Consider the following 23969-nt stretch of genomic DNA (forward strand, 5'->3'; position numbering starts at 1 on the left):
GATGTAGGGCAGGCTCCACGGAGGAAATGGCACGTCAGTTGGTGAGTCCTTCTATCCATGTCCCCCCATCTCTGTGCTGACACCGACCACAGGCATCGGGGCCCTCAGTGGAACAACTACAACAGCCCCCAACAGACACCTTCTCCCTGCCATCTGACTGTCTGTTCCCACCCAGCAGCCACAGGCACCTTGCTAAACGTAACTCTGAGCAGCTCCCCTAATGGCACTTGCCTCTCAATAGCAGTACAGTGATTATTTCTGAAAGACAGTAAATGCTCAGTGAAGGCCTGGCCTAGCGGGGAGGTCAGGGATAGAGTATGATGGATCAGATGCAAGAGATTCCAAGAAGGACGCCCAGGGAAGCGGACTTGGCCCAGTGGATAGGGCATCCGCCTACCACATGGGAGGTCTGCGGTTCAAACCCCGGGCCTCCTTGACCCGTGTGGAGCTGGCCCATGCGCAGTGCTTATGCACGCAGAGTGCTGTGCCATGCAGGGGTGTCCCCCGCGTAGGGGAGCCCCACGTGCAAGGAGTGCGCCCCGTAAGGAGAGCCGCCCAGCGTGAAAGAAAGTGCAGCCTGCCTAGGAATGGCGCCGCACACACAGAGAGCTGACACAACAAGATGACGCGACAAAAAGAAACACAGATTCCCATGCCACTGACAACAACAGAAGCGGACAAAAAGAAGAACATGCAGCAAATGGACACAGAGACCAGACAACTGGGGTGGGAGGGAAGGGTAGAGAAATAAATAAAAAATAAATCTTCAAAAAAGAAGAAGGATGCCCAGCCTAGCTGGAGGTGTACTTGAGGAGGAGATCAGGAAGTCGAGATGGATCCAAGGGTCTCGAGTGGACAACGGAAAGAATGAGAGACCAAAGGGCAGGACCTGGCTGTGGTCATTGAGTTTTGATGATGTGGAGACACCCAAGCAGAGGTGTCCAACAGGTACATGGACGTTCAAGGCAGACACAGACAAGACCAAAGCTGGTGGAATCACGGGAGGCGTTAGTCCCGGGCACGCAGCCCTGCTTGAAGACAGGAGATGGTTGTTCCATCACCGAAACAGTGTGGTGTATGCGGGGGTGTCGCGAACACACCCACACACTGGGGCAGGAAGAAGGCCTGAAACCAACAGGAGAGGCAGGAGCAGCCCGGAAGGCAGGAAGAGACACAGCGCCCCAGGTTCCTGTTTAATTCCCAAGTTGTGGGAGGGTCAAAGGAAGGCTCTCTTTTTGTCCCCTCAGTCCATCCACCATGAGAAGTGAAAACTAAGAGTATGACGGAGGCCAAGGCAGGAGACAGGTCAAAGAGAGAGGGCCACTTGGTTTCTGATGCTGCAGAGAAGTCAAGGGGGAGGCTTGAAAAAGACCTGGTCAAGGAGCATGACTCTTCGAGCCATTTTAGTTAAAGCAGTGGCGAGGCCAGGATTGCAAAAGGCACAGGTCAAGGCTGGGAGGATCCTGAGCTGGGAAAACAAGGGCAGCTGGTGAAGATACCTCTTTGGAGAAGTTGCACAATGAGCAGTGACGTCAAGAGAGGGCTTTAAGACAGGGAAGAATTGAAAGGATGCAGGACAAGATGCCAGTGGCATGAAAGGCTGAAAACTGTACGGGAGCGGGGGGAGTCTGGCAGGGACAAGATGAGGCTGGAAAGAGGTAAGCAAGGTTTCTCTGTAGCAAGGCGTGGTGAAGAAGAAGCCGGGGAGAGCAGAGGGATATGAAGGTTGTGTCGGAAAGAGGTCAAGCATTGGCCTTTTATCCAGTGACCTCTACGTTATTAGAGGTGGATGCAGAGGATCGCACAGGGAATGGACGCAGACAGCAGGGGCAGCGGGCAGGGGGAGGGGGAGAGGTAGGGGAAATAAATAAATAAATCTTTAAAAAAAAAAAAGAAAGCTGGGAGAGGGAATGAGCAAAGGAAAGATTGAAACCCGCTTACCCTGCGCCTGGTGATGGGCCAAGCAATCAACAAGGGGAAAGAAGAGGTGGCCAGGCAGGGGGAGGACCCATGCGCTTTGCCCCTGGCTCAGGATTTAGCTGTTGCAGACACCTGCCCTGAGAGTCGGGTGTAGCTTGGGTCAGAACCAGACTCACTCAGAATGACTGGATTCATGGGGTTCTCATAGCCTGGGGCCCACAGGGAGAATTTCTGGAGAGGTACTAGAGGTTCCTTCGTGAGAAGAACCAAGGGCAGGTTCTTTCCTGGCCTTTGACTTCATTTTCCCAGGCCCCTCCCCCTGACTGCTCCTCTAGTTATCAAATCAAGCAATACGTATTTCTCCATCAGGCTGCACATGCTCACTGTAAAGAGGGAAAATTAAGTTATTGATTAGCAAAAAGAGAGAAATAAAAACTACCTGGAAACCGCCACTCCAAGTTAACCAAAATTAACCTGTTGGTGTATATCCTTCCAAAAAAGTCTTTATGCATGCATATGCATATAAAATTCTTCTTATTGTATGTTATTTCCAGCAGGCATTAATCACAATATCATATGACTGCAGAGGAGGGTGCAGTCTTATTGGGAGGGGGGGCGGCTGGGGAAGGAGGGCAGAGGGGTGGCCTCAATAGCCCCCATGAGAAATGAGCTTTGTTCCCTACCCCCACAATAGCCAGGAGAGGAGAACTCTTTCTGACAAAAAATTAAATGTAGCCACCATCCACAAAAATTGCAACAGATGTCTTTAGGACACAGCTGTACCTTTGAGACCTCCTATTGCAGGCTTGCTCAGGTCTGTCATTTTACTCAGGCGTGGGAAGGAACAGCCCTTGTGCAGCCTGAATAGATACAGAGAACTTTGACTCTCCCATCTGGGTGGAGACAGGCGAGCAGACGAATAGAAAGGCCTCCTAAGTGCCAGCACAAAACCCGTGATGACATGCTTAATTTTTTTTTCAAGTTAAATTTCATGATCTCTCCATTTTTCATGGTGTATTTTTATTTTAAAATAGATTTTCAAGCAATGATAGCTTCTTCATCAGTTTTCATTTCTGAATATGGAGAAACAGGTTTTAATTTTACCCACTTCAGTGGGAAATAATCAGCCCATTCAAAACCCCCAGGGCACAGCCCCTAAGAGAACTGTCAGGTGATCTGAAAGTGGCTGATAAATTTGACATTTGAACTTGTATGTTAACAGGTATATGCAAAATGTACGCCTCGTTTTAAAAATGTAACAGATACAGCCCTCTTTGAATTTTGCCACTTATTTACTAAGGTGTAATGCCAACTATCCTTCAACAAGCCTACCTCAGATACACTTACTTGCTGATAGAAATTTTTCAAAAGAACTGCCAGTCATTTGGCTCAGATTGAAGCCGCACAGGAAAGGATCTTCATGGTGAGCATTTGGGGAGGGGCTAGGAAGGCAGGCTCCTCCTGCTCGCACAGCTTCACTAAGACAAATGCTTAGGAGAAAATATTTGACGAGACATCTTTTGGAAACACTCCCCTGCACTTTCAACTCTGCTCAGTCTATCTCATTGAACCGCTGAGTAAGGCAAATTTAGACACATTTTGCATGAAGCCTTTATGTTTTGTAGAAACAAATTTAGCACAGTAGGTGGAAACCTAGGAATAATGACTAGTTTCAGCAAATCAGCTGCCTAAGTAGAATCTAAAATCAAATCCAGAGGCCTCCATTAGTTGATTTTTACGAAACAAGTGCTCTGACCTTAGCGTTTTACAAATGAGTCAGCCACAAAAAGAAAGCAAAGAGCTGACCAGCAAGCTGCTGGCTGCCCTCAATGAATCTCTGTGTGTGGCTGAGCTGCACAGAGGGCCTGAGAGAGCAGCCAGGCCCCTGGCCTGCTGTGCTGTGACGTTCCAGGTGTCCTAGAGAAAGGGAGGCACTGGAGACTGGAGCCATGGAAATGGGCCTGATTTGCAAAAAGAGAAGGGAGCCAGATGCCAGTGTTTCCGTGATACATCAGTCAGCAAGCATGCAAGGCAATGGAGATAGAAAACGAGTGAGGTGTGAATAGCCTCTGCCCTCCAGGAGCACAAAGTCCCATTAGGGAACCAAGGGAAAGAAATGCAAATGCACTAGGAATAGTTGGGCAAAACCATGAGCACAATTTCAAGATGGTGGAAGATGGCACGGTTAGTGCAGGAACAAGCTCTGAGGCCTCGGGTTGTCTCTCAGAGTCTCTCAGATGCCCAGAAGGGCACTGCACCTGCAGCCACCTTCATGTCCTATGCTGGCCAGGGAGGACCTGCCTGTGGTTTTGCTCATGCCCATGAAACCAGCTCCATTCCCTAACTGGAAGCTTGACCAACTGGACATGCCCAGAGGAAAGAGCCAGTGGGACGAACCACCTGGAAATCCCATTCTGAGCCATGGGCACATGAGCAAGGATGGTTTCCCCTTGAGCAGCTCGAGCATGAAGAGAGTTTGAGTCCTCTGAGGCTCGGGGGGACAAAACGGCTCCAGGTTGATGGAAGGAAAACTTGGTTAACCCACAACTGCTCATTAGAATCACCTTGGGAGCTTTTAAGAAAAGGCCTCCCAGGAAGATGTGGCTCAAGCAGTTGGGTGCTCACCTACCACACGGGAGGTCCTGGTTCGGTTGCTGGTGCCTCCTAAAGAAGTTGAGCAAGACATGACAGGCTGGCACGGCAAGGTGACGCAACAAGACGACGCAGCAAAGAAACACAACAAGGAAACAGTGAGAGACTCAACAAGTGGAAGCGGAGGTGGCTCAAGCCATTGGGCGCCTCCCTCGTACCTGGGAGGTCCTGGGTTTGGTTCCCGGTGCCTCCTAAAAAGAAGATGAGCACACAATGAACAGACACAGAGAGCAGACAGCAAGTACAAACAATGGGGGGTAGGAGCGTGGAGTGGGGGGTAACTAAATAAATAAAATAAGTCTTAAAAAAAAAAAAAGACCTCCCAGTTGTCTTGGTTCACCAGGGTGCTCTGACAAACAACAAACTTGAACAAGCATTTATTGCCTCACAGTTTTAGAGGCCTGAAGTCCAAAATCCAGGCGTTGGCAAGACCAGGCCTTCTCCTGGAGGCTGCAGGCTCTGGTGCTGGCTCACCACTCCTCGGAGCTCCTTGGGTGCATCTCTGACGTGCTGCTCCCTCCTTGCATCGGCTCTTCGGTTTCTGCTGACTTCCGCTCCTGGCGCCCCTCCCTGGGGCCTTCTCCCTATAAGACCTCCGGCAATAGGGAGTAGGGCTGGATTCAGTTGGACGGAAAGTAAATAGGCTCTTGGAAGACACAATTCACAAAGGAGTCCACCCCCAGCTCACGCACATATTCAAAGGTACTTTCCAAATGCAGTCACACCCTTGGGAACAGTTAGGGCATGCCCGTTCCTGGGGTACACAGCTCAGTCCACCACACCAGTGTGCATTCGCCCACTCCTCAGTTGGTCTGGGTAGAGCCCGGTGTTGGGAGATGTTTTTTTTAAAGCTCTCCTTTGGATTAAGTAAAAAGCAAGTGCTCCTAGTGCAGTAGCAGAGAGAAGTCAGGTGTAACCAGTACTGAAGGCCAGGACGCGAGAATTCGGAGCAGGAAGATGATTTATTTCGACCGGCCTGACTTGGTGGACTCTTGTCCTGATAAAAACCGAGCCCCAAACAGAATTTTTTCAGTCTCTTTTATATAGAGGACGTAAGAATGGGGAGTCAAATAGTGCTTGTAAGCAAAAGGACTTTTGTTAGTTTCTTCAAGTGTTTCATCTGAGTATTAGATGGGTTATTTCCTCCAGATAAGCTTGAGTTAACACAAACCCCCCACATTCCAAGTAAGCTTGACACATTTGGCTTGCTCCCTCCCTGAATATCCAAAGCCTGTAGAGCTTATACTTCTCAATTGGCTTTCGAGGCATATTTGGATATAAAATAAGTTTGAATTTATGCACAGGCTATATTGCTAGCACTGGTATGGCTGCCCCCAGAAGCAGTGCACATTGGAGCGTGGGCCACGGCTGCCAGGGCTGGGCTGCACCTGGATGAGAAGGTTCTGGAAAGCCTCCCCAGGGTCGGTGGGGGAAGGACATGGATCTGGCAGTCAGACCAAGGAAGCCCAGGACCCAGGAGCCGCCTGGCAGGATGCAGCACTGGGCTGTGTCAGGGGAGGAGGGTGAGGTGTGAGGAAGGTCATAGCGGGGGTGGCAGTGCAGGAGACCCTGGGGGTCCTGCAGGCAGCCCCCAAAGCAGAGCCAGCAGCCGTCCTCGACCTGCAGCCCCAGCGCCCAAGTGCCAGGAGCAGAACTTCCAGAGAATGACTGAGTAAGCAAACGGGCTGATCCATGTGATGTTTCCTTCTGGTCAAGACAAGGCCATAAAATTAGTAAACAAACAAACATTAGGGCTCACCACTTAAAGGAATATAAATTAAAAATAAATGCCATGTTTTGCCTATTCAACTGGCATAAATTTTAAAAACATTATAATTATGCTGAAATTGTACGTGCATGTAAACAAGGAAATGGGAAAATGAAGAGTTAATTGGATGAGGTGCCGGTGAGGTGGCTGATGAGTCCCCTTTGATTTTCATATTTGTGGCTTACTGTGATGTCGTTTGTGCCATAAATCCATGGTTTTGCAAAGCCTGCAATGTGGCTCCGCCACTAGCCGGCTCAAGAAGCTGGGTGGGCTCGGAGGGGCTGCCGTTGAGCCAGCCCTGGCCCCATGGCAGGGGGAGCAGAGCCGGCGTTGGCACAGAGCAGGTCCTCAGCCGTGTTCTGAATGAATGGAAGGATGAACAGGGCTAGGCAGGTGCTCCTTAGTGGGACACGGGCTTGTAGGGCAAGGAACGCAGGCTCACAGGTCTGTGGAAGGTGAGGTGGGAGCAGGGAAGGGGAAAGGGCCCGTGGCCCAGAAGCGTGGCAAGGAAGGGCTGGGGCTGGGGATTTCTCGGGGACCCAGGGCCTCGAGGGGCCCGCTCCTCCGCCCTCCCATCCTCCAGAGGCAGCTGTGCAGCTGCAGGTCCCTCCCAGCGTGCCAGCCCACGCCTGTGTTCCACTCTCTATTCGGAGGGAGCCAGTGTAATTAGCAGCCACCAGCCCGCCCCCGGAGCTGCTTGGTTGAGCTGGGGGTGGGGTGAGTAGTGGTCGAGAAATGTCCACCAGAAAAGAAGGTGAGTCAAGGCAGGCCCCTAACTAGTGCCTGGTGCACTCGTTGGACCCCATCCCAGTAAAAAGTGTTTCTTCAAAGTGCCTCTGGGGTTGCGATGTGGACTGAAACGTCCTCGTAGGACTTCCCCTCCCAGAAGGATACGGAGATTGAGAGGTAACGCTAAGGCGGGTGGAGTTTTTCTTTTTGGAGTAATGAAATTGTTCTAAAATTTTTTCTGGTGATGAATCACCATGTAATGATTCTAAAAGCCATTGATTGTACACTTTGGATGGACTGTGTGGTATGTGAAGATAGCTCAATAAAACTGCTTTAAAAAATAACAAGAATTTCCCATCCCCCAGCAATGGTCAAACCAGCGAAATACAAAATTTTGAATCAACAACAACCAAACGCACAGAGCCGTATGCAATAAGCTGCAAGAACTATTGAGCAAGGAAAGAAATGTATTTATAAAGGAAGGTAGAAACCTTACCTTGTACTTTCTCCTCCGGTTAAAAATTCGCTCTCGTATCTGCCCACTCTGGCATCACCAGACAGAAAGCCGGGCGGCGGGAAGCGGGGGGTGCCGCCAGCACTCACTGTCTCTCTGTCTTATCAGGATCAGGTGCTGACAAAACTGGCCTTGCGACGCTCTTCCCCTTGCGAACTTGATACTTGTTATAGAAATAAAGTTGTACAAATAGACCTGCACCTTTTATTTCTACCTCCATGCCCTACACACCTATTAGCAAAACCTCTGCAAGACCTCTTGGGGTCTCTCAGCCCAGAGGGCAGTTAATCTGTGCACAAGAAAGAGCGGTGACGTCTCCAGAGAAGCAGCTGCCGCCCGGGGCAGGCACCGCAGAGCCGGGACAGCCTTGCTTCCCTAGAAGCACCCAGGACAGCTCCCAGGGGCAAGTCCCCACTGAAGAAGGTGGGAGAAGGGCATTCCAGAGCGCGAAGGCGGGCGCCCACGCCGCCCTCCACCCTTTCCCCACGCGCTGGCGGGAGCCGTGACCCGGAGCCCCTGGCCCGCCGTCCTGCTCTAGCCACGGTCAAGCTCTCTGGAGACCCCGGCTTCTTCCCTCCCTCCTGCCTGCCACATGGTCGATACCTGCTGAAGGAGTAAACGGCCCAAGCAAAAGCAAGGCCAGAAAATGCCGAGCTGGTTCAAAGTCTAGGCGGGTTTAAGCTGTGTGTACTGCAGAAAAGCGTGTTCTTTTTTTTTTTTCCTTTTTTATTTTTTAAGTAGAACATTACACTAAAAAAATATGAGAGGTTCCCATATTACCCACACCACACTCCCCCACCCCAATCATTTTTGTAAATTGTATTTTTTTGAAGATATATACATCACAAAAAAGGTTACATTATTAAAAACGTAAGAGGTTCCCATATACCCCCCACCCCCCACCCCACTCCTCCCACACCAACAACCTCCCCCATCCTTGTGGCACACTCATCGCACTCGGCGAACACATTTTGGAGCACTGCTGCACCACGTGGATAATAGTTTACCCTGTAGTTCACACTCTCCCCCGGTACACTCAATGGGTTATGGCAGGCTATATAATATCCAGCATCTGTCCCTGCAATATCATTTGGGACAACTCCAAAGTCCCAAAAATGCCCCCACATCACATCACTTCTTCCCTCTCCCTGCCCTCAGCAACTACTGTGGCCACTTTCTCCATGTCAATGCTACAATTTCTTCTATTACGAGTCACAATAGTTTTGTAGTAGAATATCAGTATGTCCACTCTAGTCCACACTCTATTCCTCCATCCTGTGGCCCTGGGATGGTGATGCCCACTCCCCCTCTAGACCGAGAGGGGGCTTGGATTCCACGTGGACGCTGGATGCAGTCCTCCTGCTTGCAGTTGGAGGCTCTCTCGGCTCCCTGGTGAGGTGGTTACGCAGGTCAGTTAACGGGGAAGTGGAGATGGTCAAAGCATGTTCTTAAAGTGAGTCCATCCCTCCGGGCGTGGACCCGGTGTCAGGAGGACCTTGTGGTGAGGCTCCTTCAGGTAAGGTGGGGCCCACCTCAGTCAGGAGGGCCTAAGCCTATTACCGGGGTCCTTTATAAATGGAATTAATACAGAGGGACAGAGAAAGCCCCGGAAGCCAGGAGCTGAAAGCAACGAAGCCGGGAAGAGAAGGCGGAGGCCAGCAGGCGCCGCCGTGCGCCTGGCCACGGGCAGAGGCGCCCAGGACCCCGGCAGCCGGTCCTCTGGAGGAAAGCCTCGCCCTGAGGAGGCCTCCAAGCAGGCATCCTCACGGCCTCAGACGGCGAGCAAATAAATTCCTGTTTTTCAAGTGGAACAATTTCGTGGAATTTAAATTCCACCTGCCACAGGCTGAATAGGAGCTTGCACGGTGTTTCTATCATGGCGTGGAGAGACTGGCAGAAGGAAATGACACTGGACCTCTGAGTGGGTATACGGCAACTAAACATTTATTCCAAATCATCAAAATGAAGGCTCCTCTGAGCTGTGCAGAGTGCTCCCCTGCTTTAACAGCCCCGTGGGTGGGCCGTGAACACCGTCCTTCCTCGGTCATCCTCGCCTCCGTGAGCAAGGTGGTCGCCAGAAGTGCAGCTGCTGGGACAACGTGGCACGAGTGCACAGAAGCATCGGGCGAGGTCACCGGGCAGCAGGAGCCCGGAGGACAGAGTGAGGGCTGGAGCCGGCTCGATTCAGCCAGGCTCCCAAAGGAAGCGGGACCCCCCAGCTGGGCCCCCTACCCGCTCTGGGGGGGGGGGGGTTCAGGCTCACTTCCAGGCTCAGGGAGGGGACAGCTAAGCAAGAGGAGGGGCGGGCCAGAGCCCTCTAGAGATTGGCGCCCAGCTGCTTGAGCAGGGGGCGGAGGCGGCCGGGGCTCGGCCTCCAGAGCAGGTGCTGGAAGCAGGGGGAGGCCCGCGCTGGGGCCACTGGGGAGGGAAAGCCAGCACCAGCCGGGGACGCCTCCGGAGCCTGCAGGCGGGGCCACATCCAGAACCTTCCGTGCCTTGTTGGTGTGACCCAGCACGCCCTCACGCTCACCCTGCCCAGGTGGGCGAGGGGCTGGACCCCCGTGACCCAAGCCGGGAGCCATGTCCTCACCTGTTCCTGCCCAGCATCGAGCAAGGCTATGCCCATAGTTAATCAAGATGTCTTCTGCTTTGGACAGGATGAAGAGGAGGAGTGGAAAATGTCACCAAGCCTCTTCCTTGGCCAAATGGAGGAAGGAAATAACTTATACCGAGGTGGGTGTAGGAGAGTGCTCATTGAGAGTGAGCCAAGGGGGCTGCCCTGGCCTGAGCCGCTGGCGCGTGCTGGGGAGAATTAGGCACCAATCTTGAGGGGCTGCCATGTGTGCCTCATCGCAGGATTTTCTGTCCATCTGTATTTTAAATTCTTCCTGCCTTAAAGGCATGTAGTTGGGAAAAGAGCACAACATGTTTAGGACAAGAACATAATCTAATCCTCTGCCCTGTATTTGAACTCCTAAGACTTTAGCTGAACATTCTCTCACTTGGTGGCAGGGAAAAAGATATTCCTTAGACTGTTTAAATTAAGAAAATCAATGCCGTATGCACAGTAAAATGCCTTAATCCTATTAGACTAAGGCATGTGCCCTAGGACTGACACATAATTCCTTTGTATGTTGTTCAGGTAATTAGCATAGCCATAATCTGGCTAGACTGTAAGTGTATGAATTGGCCTCTCAAGTATTTCCATTCTAATTTACTAGAACTGTGATCCAATTCCTTTGGTTCCACTCCACCCTCAGGATAAATCCCAACACGAAATGACCTGCCAAGGTGAAGCTGATCCTTAGTAGGATGGAAATTCCTGAAAAAATGCAGTCAGGATGTGAAGTGGAGTATTTCCAAAGGCCAGTCATTTGTGTGCCTCCTTCCCAATTCTGGTCTTACCTGGGCAGCACTGGTATTTTATTTACTGCTTTTTTAAATTGAGCCACTGTCTTTACTCCAAATAAATTGAGTCTCAGCAGAAGCAACGATAGCAATAAAGTCACAGTAGTATGCTAGTTATAGCAAATAAAAATGCTGGTCCATGGGCCACCTAAAATTCCTTTGCGTGCCACGCATGGCCTGAAATTCTGAGGAGATGATGACTCTGGAAGGATTTGGCAACTGCTTTAACTGGGGAGGAAGGAGGTCAAAGGGGTGAACTAACATTTATTAGACACCCAGGAAATGCACAACTTTCTTTCTCCCAAGGCCATTTCATTGAATCTTTGTAATGCCTTCTATGCACAAGGGCTGGGGGTGGGTTGGGATTGTAGCCTGGAGGTGAGAAGATGACAGGCCACCAACATGCCTCTGATGGTTTGGGTGTCGAGGTGAGGAGTGGGGACAGTGGCACGTGGGCGATTTGTCTAAAGCAGGGTGGCGGCTAGGAGCTGCAGTGGTCCATGCGCCAGGGGGACTGCTGGCACTCAGCAGTGCCAACACCTGGCATTTGTTAGGAGGCTGCTTCGCACACCACTAAATTTGGTCTTTGTGACAACCCTCATTTGCTCTTTCTGCATCTCTCACCCACCCTCAAGACAACTTCCCAGGCCTTCCCGCAGACCACCAGGGGCCAGTCCACTGGCCCGTCCCTTTTCTTCCGAAGGCCTCCCCCTTGGAGCGCGCCGTCTCATGGACCTCGGGACTTCCTTTGCCTTGCCTGCTCTCAGGTCCTGGTCTTTGTTGGGACACCACCTTGTTTTGGTGGAGCCAGCCCCCCAGGATGTCCCCCCAGGAGGGGTGTGCCGGGGAGGGGGTCGTTAGATGATGGCTCTTCTGAATGGGGCTTTACACGCACCTCGGCTGCTGGTTTCCCTCGGGATGCCCTCAGGACCGGTTTCTCCTCTGATGTAATTCAGGGGAAAAAATGAGGGAGGAGGAAAGAGAGGAGTGAGAGAGCAAAGTTTCCATCTGCCTTAGGAGGAAGTCAGGAGCTGATGTCTGACCCTGGTAAATTGAGAAATCGCCATATAAGCACCTGATTTAGCCATCAGGGGATGAGTGTGAGAAGCAGGGGAAAGAGCTCAGATGAAGCCAGATGGTTTCTCACCTCTCCTCTAGCCACCCTGCCTCCACCCTGCTCAGCAGCCGGCAACCTGCTCCCACCCTGCTTTTGTCCTCTCTGTTCCCCCTGCCTGGAATGCTTGTCCCTGACGGCCCTCCCCATCCACCCCTGGGGAATAGCCGTCTCCCCAGCCCTCCCCCAGCACGGGCACCACCTGCCTCCGGTGCATGCGTGTGTTCACGGACTGTACTCCCTCCCCCAGGGGGCTGGCGGGCCCACGAGGGCAGGGCCTTCTGCCCCCTGCGCCCGCTGGAAAGGGTGCCTGGCCCGTGGGTAGGCGTGAGAACCTCACGACGTGAGAACTGGGTTTAGTCAATGAATTTGTTTCCATGACTGGGTCAACGCAGCAACGAATGCCACTGCGCAGTACACCTGAAAGGTCGAGAGGGCAGGACGGCTGCTTCTTTACTTTAAGGCTTTCAGTACTCCAGTTGTGTTTAAGACTTTCTGCATGGGTTATTTTGAAAAAGGCGAGAAATGAATTTTTTAGGAAGTCTGACGTTCCCATGGGAAGCCGAAGCTCGCAGCCTGCTTGACCCTCCCAGGAAAGCCCTTCAAGCCACACTTGCTTTGGGGACATCTTGACCCAGCAGTCGTCACTCAGGAGAAGGAAACGCTGTGTCATTTTCCTAGTTTGCTGTCTTTGGTAATTTAACGAAATCAAATGTCTTCACCTTAGAATGCTTTTCTTAAAAATCAAAGGGTTTTCTTGTCAAGTAAAACGTAGCGTTTTAATCCCTAAGATTAACCTCCAGCCTCCGCCCCCCCTCCCGCATCCTCCTGCCCCCCCACGTGTGAAACACTCTCAGTATAAACGCTCGTTCTCGCCCCCAGGAGAGAGAGGGCGCTTGTTGTCCTCGGAGGGCGGTGAATAGCGCCCTGTGTTCATAAATGGCCATGACGTACTTGAAGGGACTGGGACGCGCCTGGTGCAAAGGTGTCGTGAGGAGAGCCATGGTTGGGTGGAGAACTAAGTCCATTCAGGCGACCTAGAGGTGAGGTGTGAAAATGCTGCTGCATGCGGCTTTATTTGTAAAATATGGTTATAACGCCAGAAGGAGGGTTGGAATGACGATGGGCAGCTGTTCTGGCACAAATAATTATAACACAGTTTCCTTTCTGTTAAGTATTCTGCCTTCCTGTATTATTCAGTGCATTGTTCCCTATTTTAGTAAACCTTTTCAGGGAAAACATAAAGTGTAGCTGCCTTTAAATAACAAAGGGCTTTTCCCTTAAATGATCCTAATGAAACAGGTAAGTTTTGTAATCATACAAAAGGGAAAATCTGTTAGAAAAGAGTTTTTATCAGTAATTAGCCCATTGAGATGCATTTAAACTTTTTATAACAGTTTCAAGGTGGGGAAACTTAAAATTACAAACACATAGAAAGGAACATTTTCTGTTCCTACATTTTACATTATGTACATTTCAAAAACTGTACTGAAAAAGAGCAGTTGCCTTCCTTTGAGAAAGCCATAAATTAGCCGTGCCTTTGGTGTACACAGACCCCAGGTCCACCTTCTTTGGGGTGCAGGGCAAGGAATTAATTTTCAAGTATTTGCAACTTGAAATAATTTTCAAATCACTGTGTTATAGAGACAACAAATGCAGTGCAGGTTTTCCATGAGCGGCTACCTCCCATGGCCCCCTACTGTCTGGGGAAGACGTGCGGGCCACTCAGGTCTATGAAAAGCGCACCACCTTCGTGTCCTATTTTGTCTGTTTCTTGACATCTGTGCTAGCAACACTAGATGGAATTTGGGGCCTCGCAGATCATCGTTTACAAGTGTCTGCCCCTCAGCGCTGTCACCGTTGGGTTCACCCGTCATAGCCCCCTGTTGGACACCTCAGCAGCAGCTCCCCAAATCGCCCCCGCCCAGCCCACGGTCCTGTGGGTTTCCAGGTAGGAGGTGACGAGCCTGAGAGCCCTTGCTGGGTCCTGCTGGAATCCAGGCCAGTGCTCCTCTGGCCGACACTTTCTGCCGAGCCAACGGCCCTTCAGCCTGTTAAAAGGTAAGGCAGGCCGGCCTGGCGGGCAGTGGACAACCTGCAGTGACTGCTTCCACCTCCAGAAATCCCCATCCAGACTCTGGCCCTGGGGCCAGCGTTGGGCTCTTCAGCCCGGGGGTTGTGGACCTGACCCGGTTTTGTGTCTGTATTCAGTATGGAGTTAATTCAGCCTTTAATTCTCAAAAGTGGTAAAGTCAAAAGAATGCAAACGACATCACCCTCGTCAAACAGTTGGCATCACAACCCACATCATCCATGCTACAAACTAGCAAACCACTGGTCATCTGCAAGGAGCTCCCCCTGGCCAAGAACACAAGTCCCAGACCACCACCCAGAAGCCACACAGCGGTCTACACTTGTCAGTGCCACTGTGGCAGTGTGAGATTATTTTATGAATCCCAAAAGAGAAAGACTATGTTTGTAAACCATTCTATTCCTTGGTGTGTGATACCCCTTGATTGTATTAAATTCTGTTGAGGGGCCTTTGCTTAGATCACCTGTTAAGATAGCTTTTTTTTTTTTAATGGCTTTTTTCCCTAAAGATTTATTTATTTATTTATTTATTTATTTATTTATTTCTCTCCTCTTCCCCGCCCACCCCGGTTCTCTGTTCTCTGTGTCTATCTGTTGCATCTTCTTTGTCCGCTTCTGTTGTTGTCAGCGGCACGGGAATCTGTATTTCTTTTTGTTGCATCATCTTGTTGTGTCACTTCTCCATGTGGGCGGCACCATTCCTGGGCAGGCTGCACTTTCTTTCGCACTGGGCGGCTCTCCTTATGGGTGCACTCCTTGCACGTGGGGCTCCCCTACGCGGGGGACACCTTTGTGTGGCAGGGCACTCCTTGCGCGCATCAGCACTGCGCATGCACCAGCTCCACACGGGCCATGGAGGCCCGGGGTTTGAACCACAGACCTCCCATGTGGTAGACGGACACCCTAACCACTGGGCCAAGTCCACTGCCATTTAGGGCTTTTTAATTCAACTACATCAGCAAAGGTCTGACTCAAATCAAGTCCCTGCTCCCTTGCTGGGTCTGACCTACATGGACATTCCCACAGACAGACACACACACAAACAGAGAGAGCTCTGTCAGTTTTGGTCCTGCCAGTGACAAACAAGAGAAGGCTCAAACAGCTGAGGCCCTGGAGAGAGGAGCCACGTGCCCGACAGCTTACAGCTGAGATTGGGAAGAGAGCAGAGCAGCCGTGACTGATACAGGAGGCCCGGAGAGAAACAAGCCCCATGCCAGGAGAGAGAGGACTACAGGAGCACTTAGGCACAAAGCCCCAAGAGGCTGGGCCCACGGAGCTCAAGAGGAAAGGGGGAGCCCAGAGAGGAAGGCAGAGGCCAGCCAAGGTCGCCTGCCATCTTGCTTCAACACATGGCAACTGCCTTTGGTGAAAGCACACCTCTCGTGGTGTCTTGAGTTGGACCTTCCACGGCCTTGGGACTGTAAGCTTCTACCCCAGATACTCCCCCTTATTGAGCCAGCAGATGCCTGGTACTGTGCGTCAGCACCCCTTCGGCTGACTAATAGAGCCAGTGTAGCTGCTAAGGCTGAATTTGGGGTCTTGAATGAAAATCTTAGCTAAGATGATGGTCAACCCAAGAGGCATAACTGTACAGCACTCTACAGTTGACAGAGCATCTCCCCACCTCCAAAGCTCCTCCACACCTAATTCATTCCACCTTCGTGCACCTGCCAGTGGTCACCCACCACCTTCCACACCTCCTGACCCCTTTTGTGTGACGGCTGGGAAGCCACCGCAGGTTGGAGACCTTGACCACCAGGCTTAACAGGAGGGAGGCAAGGGTTGGAGAGGTCAGTGTTCTGCCCTCTGTCTCTCCTTCCACCTCCTCTGGGCAGGATTCTCCGTCCAAGGCTCTGAGCCACGACTCCATCTCCGGCCCCCGCGGACGTCCTGTTCCAGGCGTTCCTGGCCCTGACTTCACATGTCCCGCCCCGGGCCAAGGGCACCCACCACGGCCGCTTGGCTGACACGTGTCTGCAGTTGGGCACAGTTGTTTCTAGAACAGGAATTGTCAATAAGAAATGGCTGCAACTGTTTGGGGCCTGACCGGGAGATTTACCTATTTTATCCCGTCGCAAGCTCTAGGAGGAGGGAATGTATTCCTGATCCTCAGGAAGGGGAACCGGCCCACACCAGCCTTGGTCACATGTGCCTGTGGCCCCAGTAGCTGCCCTGGCCCGGCTGTGCTCCCCGCAGGTGTCACCGGCCCGTCCCCGACCAGGGGATCTCGCCCATTAGCCGGTCCCCACGGCGCATCGCCGTCACAGCACGATTTTCCTCTGTCTCTCCAGGAATCTGTGGTTTCTCCTGAATCATTTTATGTCGCTTCCTTTCTCCTCGTTTCTCGCCCGTGGTGAATTCTTGGTTTATTTAGGGATCCGCCCTCCCTTTTCTCTCTCTTTCACCCACAGGCTTCTCCAGGCGCTGTCTACGCTCTATTTTCTGCTCCCTCTCGCTCTCTGCAGCAGCCAGATTTGTGTCTTCCCTCCCACCTTAGTTTACATGCTACCCCCTCCCTTCTCCCACCACCGACCCCTGGCTGGCCCCAGGCACCCTGGTCCTTTAGGGAGCCCGTGGGTGGGGAGCTCCAGCCCACCCACTCACCCACCACCTGCCCACCAGGCCCCTGCACAGCCGCCCTTCTCCCCAGGTCGTAGCCACTGTCGGACCGAGGTGGGAAGCCCCTGCCTGAACCCCTGTGACCTGAGTTTCCGTCCTGTCTTCAGGGTCCCTCGGCCCTGGCCCAAAGGATGAGTTTGCAGTAAGTGGCCCAAAGGGGCGGTGGCTGCAGGCCTGATAAGTTCCGGTAAATTCCCGTCACATTCTGAAGCCTGGGAAGAGAGCTCATTTCCCGAGCTGGCAAGTGTCATCTCCCGTGGGCTTCTGACCCCTCCCTGGCCCCCCGCTAGGCTTCTGCACCTTGGAATGAAGTTGGAATGCCCCTGTTCCCCTGCTGAGAAAGGAGAGTTTCTTCAGGGTACAATTGTCCTCACTCCCTCTAGGATCCCATCTCTCTAGCCTTCCTCCTACCTGCCAGGATAAGGCAAAAGGGAAATTCAAAATAGACATCATTTCAGAAAGTATTTGAAAAATACAGTCATAGAAATGAGGGGAAATAATAGATGTCTCTGTGTTTAGTCTCTCTTAATAGAGGAGCGGCATAAATTATCGGTGAGTTGAACTGGGAACCAAAACTCTCATATTTCAGTGAGCCATTTAAATCCTAAAAGTAATATAAAACATATCACCAAAAAATTAGAAAATTAAAAAAGTAGTCACCTATAATTTTACAGTTCCACCGATATATTTTTTACGTAGCTCTAATCACAGAGCAAGGTATTACTTTGGATCCTACTTTTTTATTTATTCGATATTTTCACATTAGCAGCTTTTTCTCCCCCCTTCGTTTTTTATATATTGTATTAGCACATTATTCAACATTTGGGAAATAGAGGAAAGGACATATGATCCTCACCATGCCCCAGCTTATTTTATTCAAACTTTTATTCTCTGCAGTAGGGTAGAAAGTTGGACTCGTGTTTTATATTGCCGTAACTGCTTTTATTAACCTATATGCTGAACCTTTTCTTTTTCCTAGACTTGTGGAGGAACAAAGACGAATCTTGGAATTTCCCCCAGGACTATGACCCAGAACTTATCAAAGAGGAGAAACGGAAAGAACTAGAGGCCGAGATAAGGGTGCAGGTACCCTCCTTTGATGCCAGAGCAGTCACGGGCCTTTAGCAGCAATGTCTGTGCTTCCTTACAACCTTCTCTTCCTAAGCAGCCCACAGCTTGCACTGTCTTTATACTTCACAGAGAAAACACGAGGCATTTGAAATCACCTAAAAGCTGTGCACTTTGTATTCCCCTAGGTTGATGAGCTGATGAGACAGGAACTAAAAAACTTAAAATTAGCTGTGAACAGAGAGAAGGAAATTCCAAAGAAATCAGGAAAGAAGAAAGAAGGTAAAAAGGTGAGTAGAGAGTGACAGGACAGGGCTGAGGCATGGGGCAGTTTCCAGCTGTGGAGAGGGGCCTGCCCGTACAGCCACTGGCAGTGCCCAGGAGAGCTCCCGGGACGGCCAGCGGGCAAACCCGCCTTCCTCTTGTCAGTCTGCCTGATCCCCCATCCAGCTGTCAGGCTGTGAGCTCATTTGTAGCCCGAGAATAACTACCCCCACGCTCCCTCCGGCCCAGGACACTATTACCCAAGCCCTGTGTGAAAATCAACTCACAATCAATCAGAAACCTATATAAAAGAGTCAGAGCTGTGAAATTCCTAGAGAAAACATAAGGAAGCATCTTCAGGACCTTGTGTTAGACAAGGCTTTCTTAGATTTTATACCCAAAGCATGAGCAGCAAAAGAAAAAATAGATAAATGGCACCTCATCAAAATTAAAACCTTTGGGTCATCCAAGGACTTTGGACCATATTCCAGGCCATGAAGCAAGTCTGGACAAATTTCAAATGATGAACTCATTCTGTGTCTACTGTCTACTATGGAATTAATTAAGTTAAAATGACCTGACAGAAAGATAGCCAAAAATGAAATCTCAGGTTGACTGGAAATGGAGCAAGCAACCTTTAAATAACTTCTATCAAAGAAAAAATAATTATGATTAGAGGGAAATTTATAGTGCTGACTGTGTATATTAGAACAGAATAAAAGTTGAAAAAATAAGTGATCTAAGCTTCCCAGTCAAGACTCTAGGAAAAGAGCAGCCAATTAAACTCAAAAGAAAACAGAAAGAGGGAAATAATAATGGTAATATTCAAAAACAGAGTAAGTGTCATTGAAATAGAAAACTTACATACAGAGAGAAAACCAAAAAAGCCAAAATCTGTTCTTTGGTTTTCAAAGAACAGATTAATAAAACCAATAGCCTCTAGTACAATAGTCAAGAAACAGAGAGCTAACAAAAATAGCCAGTTTCAGGAGTGGAAAAGATGGCATTCCTACACCTCCTACAGGCCTTAGAAGGATATTATGAGCAATCTTACATTGATAAATTTGAAATTTAGATGTGATGATTAATTCCTTGAAAAGCACAATTTGCCAAAACTGACATAAGATGTTTAGAAAATCTAAATATATCTATATTTATTTTAAAAATTTAATCCATAATTTGAAACCTCTCAATAAGGAAAAATCTATATCCAGGTGGCATTATCTGTGAATTGCTTCAGACATTTTTGGAAGAAAATAATTATCATCTTACAAAAACTCTTTGAAGGAATAAAGAGGGAAATCTTCCCAATTTATTATATGACTGGCATCATCTTGATAAGAAAAGCTGGCAAGGACATTATTACCAAATGAAAAATATAGGCCAGGATCTCATTTGAAAGTGCAGAAAAATCCCTGATTAATTCAAATTAATCAATAGCATTTATGCCAATTTGAGTCTTTCATGTGGACTCCAGAAAATTATGTTCTGAATTGAACCTGTTGTGACCCTTTGATTAGGTTAGATCAGTTAAGGGCCCTTTGATTGGATTGCTCCAGTAGGGCATAGCCCAGGAAAGGTCTTAATCATCTTACTAGAGTCCTTTATAAATTGAGGAATAAAAGACTCAGCACAGAAAAGTAGTGGCAGAGACAGAGGCCCCCACGAAACTGAGAGAAGCCTGAAGGAGAGGAAAGAGATGAGCCACGAGCCTGATTGCCCCCCACTGCGCTTGGGCAGAGAACTTCACTTGAGGCCTTGATCTGGAAAGAGCCGCCATCACGCCCTGTCACGGGCCTGATCGCCCACAGCTGACCTTCAGTGAGACAGTATTTCTGATGATGCTTTGATTTGGACATTTTCATAGCCTCAGAACTGTAAGCTTTCAACCTAATAAATTTCCACTGAAAAAGCCAACACATTTCTGGCGCACTGCTCCCAACGGCCTTTAGCAAACTAAAATGGCATATTATTAGCAAATGAGAAACAAAATCTAGTAATACATAAAAACACCTGAAATTTATTCCAGGAATGCAAAGTAGGTTTAACATTTGAAAATTGTTCATTGTAATTCACCACAGTAACAGAATAAAGAAGAAAATCCATATGGTTATTTCAAGAGATGCAGAACAATCATTTAATAAAACCCAACACCTGTCAGGAAGGAAAAATAAATCCTCTCAATATGAAACTAATGAGAGATAATGTATTCATTCTGACAAAGCATTTCCCCAAAAATGCTACAGTTAACATCATATACAATGGTGAAATACTGAACATTTCACCCTGATTTTAGAATAAAAACAAGTAAATCCACTCTCATTATGGGTATTCAGATTTTACTGGAGTACTCAGTAGTAGTGAAATAAGAAAACAAAAATATAATCATTGGAAGAGGAAAAATACAACTGTCTGTATTCATAAATGAAATGATTATGTATGAAGATAATCCAAAATAACCTGAATTATAAACTCTTAAATTAGTACTTGAATTTGGTACAATTGTGAATGCAGGATCAATACATAAAAGACATTTGTATTTCTGTGTTCTGTAACTCTGTCTTCTCTAGGGCCTAGGAGAATTGACACCCCAGTAGCAACTAGCATACCCTGTCCCCAGACTGGGGTTTCAAATACCATCAGTGAAAGGAACTAGGCCTGCCTGGGGAAAGGCTGATTCCAGGGCTAGGGTCAGGAAGATGCCAGGTGAGCCTGGAACATCTCAAAGGTCAGGAAGTCAGGAAGGGCTCAGAAAACCAAGCAGTGGGAGCATGTCCAAGGGACACTGGAGCCAGCAGCAAAGAGCTCCCAGTGCCCAAAGCCGAAACAGCTTGAGCATCAAAACAAATAACGTAGTATTGGATTATAACCCAAAGTATAAGATGAATATCCATGAGTCTATACTGATATAAGTAAATTAACGAATCAACAAATAAATGGAGAAGAGACAAATCTCCCCTGCAGAAGAGTACCAAATAATTTATGTAGTTATTCTACCACACAAGGAGGTGGAGCTCATGGGCCCTGGTTAGTGTCTGGCTTCCAAAGAGTAGACTGTAGAAGAGAGGGAAAATAACACTACCATGGAGAAACTACTGTGGAGACTGAACTTTAATTTAAACGACTCTCCAAAAAAGAAATCTCCAGGCCCAGATGGTTTCACTCGAGAATTCTACCAAATGTTTAAACAAGAATTAATACCAAGTCTGCTTAATCTCTTCCAGAAAATAGAAGAAAAAGAAACATTTCCCAATTAATATTATGAAGCTAATATTGTCCTGAAATCAAAGAAAGATTGTACAGATTGGGTAGAAGATGTGGCTCAAGCAGTTGGGTGCCCGACTCCCACATGGGAGGCTCCAGGTTCAGTTCCCAGTACCTCCTAAAGAAGATTAATAGACACAACAAGCAGATGCAACGAAGTAGGGAGCAGGTGTGGCTCAAATTGTTGGGCACCTGCCTCCCACATGGGAGGTCCCAGATTTGGTTCCCAGTGCCTCCTAAAGAAGACAAGTGGACACAAAGAGCAGACATAGCGAGCAGACACAACAAGCAGACACAGCAAGCAGAGAGATGAGGGAGCCATCTGGGGGGCGGGGGGAGTAATACAGAGAATGAAATCTACATATCAAAATCACTCATGAATATAGATGCAAAAGTCCTTAACAAAATATTAGCAAATAGAATTTAGCAATATATAAAAATAATTATACACCATGACCAAGTGGGGCTTATTCCAGGGATGGAGGTGGTTCAGTATTTGAAAATCAAACAATAGGATTAACTATATTCACCAGATAAAGAAGAAAAATCACATGGTTATATCAATTGCAGAAAAAACATTTGGCAAAATTCAACACTCATTCATGGTAAAATGCTCAGAAAAATAGAAATGGAGAGAACTTCATAGCCCCATGATAAAGACCATCTACAGAAAACCCTACAGCTAACATTTTACTTAATGGTGGAAGACTGAATGCTTTCTCCCTAAAATCAGGAACAAGGCAAGGATGTCCACTCTTACTGAAATAGTGCTGGAAGTTCAAGTATATTCAGACACGCAATGGAAATACAGATGACAGGATTATTTATGTAGAAAATCCCAAGGAATCTACGTAGAAATTCCTAGAACTAACGGGTTCAGAAATATTACTGACAAAAGAAAGCCTACAAAAAAATTAATTATATTTTTATACATTAGCAATAGACATGTGGACACCAAAATTTTAAAAAAAATAAAACAATATCATATAAAATCACACAAAAATTAAAATATTCCTGTGTAAGTCTGATAAAACATGTCAGTACTTGTATGCTTAAGACCACACAATGCTGATGAAAGAAATCAAAGATCTAAATAGGTAGATAAAACTACATTCATGGATTGGAAAACTCAGCATAATTAAGATGTCATTTCTCTCCAAATCGATATACTGTACCAGTGTAATGCAATTTCTATCAAAATCACATTTTATAGATATTCACAAAATTATTTGAAATTTTATAAGGAAAAACAAAAGAACTAAATAGCTAAACAATTTTAATGAAGTAAGAGTAATCAGTTTACCTCATTTCCGGATGTATTATATAACTACAGTAATTGACACTGGGAGAGGGATAGACTCGTAGATCAGTGGAACAGAACAGAGAGCCCAGAAACAGACCCACAGAAGTGATCAGCTGTTTTTTGATATATAAACATACACAGGAGGGGCAAAAAGAACCTTGACCTAAGTCTCACACATTATACAAAAATTAACTGAAAATGGATCACACACTTAAATGTAAAGCAAAATAGAAGAAAATCCTTAAGATTTAATGCTGGGCAAATTGTTCTTAAAATTGACACAGGAAGAACAGTCCATAAAAGGGAAAATTGATAAAATGGGCTTTCTCCAAATTAAAACTTTTGCTCTATGAAAGATATTCCTGTTAAGAGGATGAAAAGACAAACTACAGGCTGGGAGAAGATATCTGCAACCACATATCTGCCAAAGAACTAGTATCTAGAATATATAAATAATTCTCAAATCTCAACAGTAATAATACAAGGAATCCAATTAGAAAATATGCAAAAGATGTGGAGATATTTCACCAAAGATGAGGTACAGATGACAAATAAGCATGTGAAAAGATGCTCAATATCATTAGCCATTAGGGAAATGCAAACTAAAACTGCAATGAGATACCACTACACACCTATTAGAGTAGCTAAGATTTAAAAGTGGTGACAACACCAAATGCTGGCAAGGAGGCAGAGAAACTGATCTCTCCTACATTGTTGGTAGGGATGTAAAATGGGCTGGAAAAAAAGTTTGACATGCAACTACCATAAAACCCAGCAGCTGTTTTCAGGGGATTCGTCCCAGAGAAATGGAAACTTAGTTTCCCACAAGAAACATGTACACACGTTTATCACAGCTTATTTGTAAAAAGCAAAAACTGGGGAAGGGAACAATATAATAATAGATGTGACCACCTTAATGAATTTCCTGAGAATTATGCTAAATGAAAAAAAAACAATCTCAAAATGTTTTACAGTGTACACTTCCATTTACACAACATTCTTGAAATGACAAAAATTGAAGGACTAGAGAAGAGATTCGTGGTTTTCAGGGGGTGATGAGCTGGTGGTGGTGATGGAAGGAAGTGGTTGTGGCCACGAAGGGCCCCGGCAGGGACCCTCGGGGTGACGGGGGTGTTCTGTATCTTGCTGCGCCATGCCAGGGTCCCGGTGACGATCCCATGAGGTCGTTGTGCAAGATGTTACCTTTGGAGAAACTGGGTGAAGGGGCATGGATCTCTCTGCATTGCTTCTTAGA

At 48.0% G+C, this 23969-nt stretch overlaps 1 protein-coding gene across 1 annotated transcript in view; it reads left to right on the forward strand.

Moving 5' to 3' along the window:
- Window positions 1-23969, forward strand: part of IQCA1 (IQ motif containing with AAA domain 1) — a 194463-nt gene that overhangs the window by 97334 nt on the left and 73160 nt on the right. The window contains exons 9-11 of the mRNA XM_058299847.2: window positions 10241-10316; window positions 17795-17901; window positions 18072-18173. Coding sequence (XP_058155830.1) covers window positions 10241-10316; window positions 17795-17901; window positions 18072-18173 — 285 coding nt within the window. The remainder of the gene's footprint in view (window positions 1-10240; window positions 10317-17794; window positions 17902-18071; window positions 18174-23969) is intronic.

The sequence above is a fragment of the Dasypus novemcinctus genome, chromosome 7, assembly GCF_030445035.2.
Source record: "Dasypus novemcinctus isolate mDasNov1 chromosome 7, mDasNov1.1.hap2, whole genome shotgun sequence".
NCBI classification, from domain to species: Eukaryota; Metazoa; Chordata; class Mammalia; order Cingulata; family Dasypodidae; genus Dasypus; species Dasypus novemcinctus.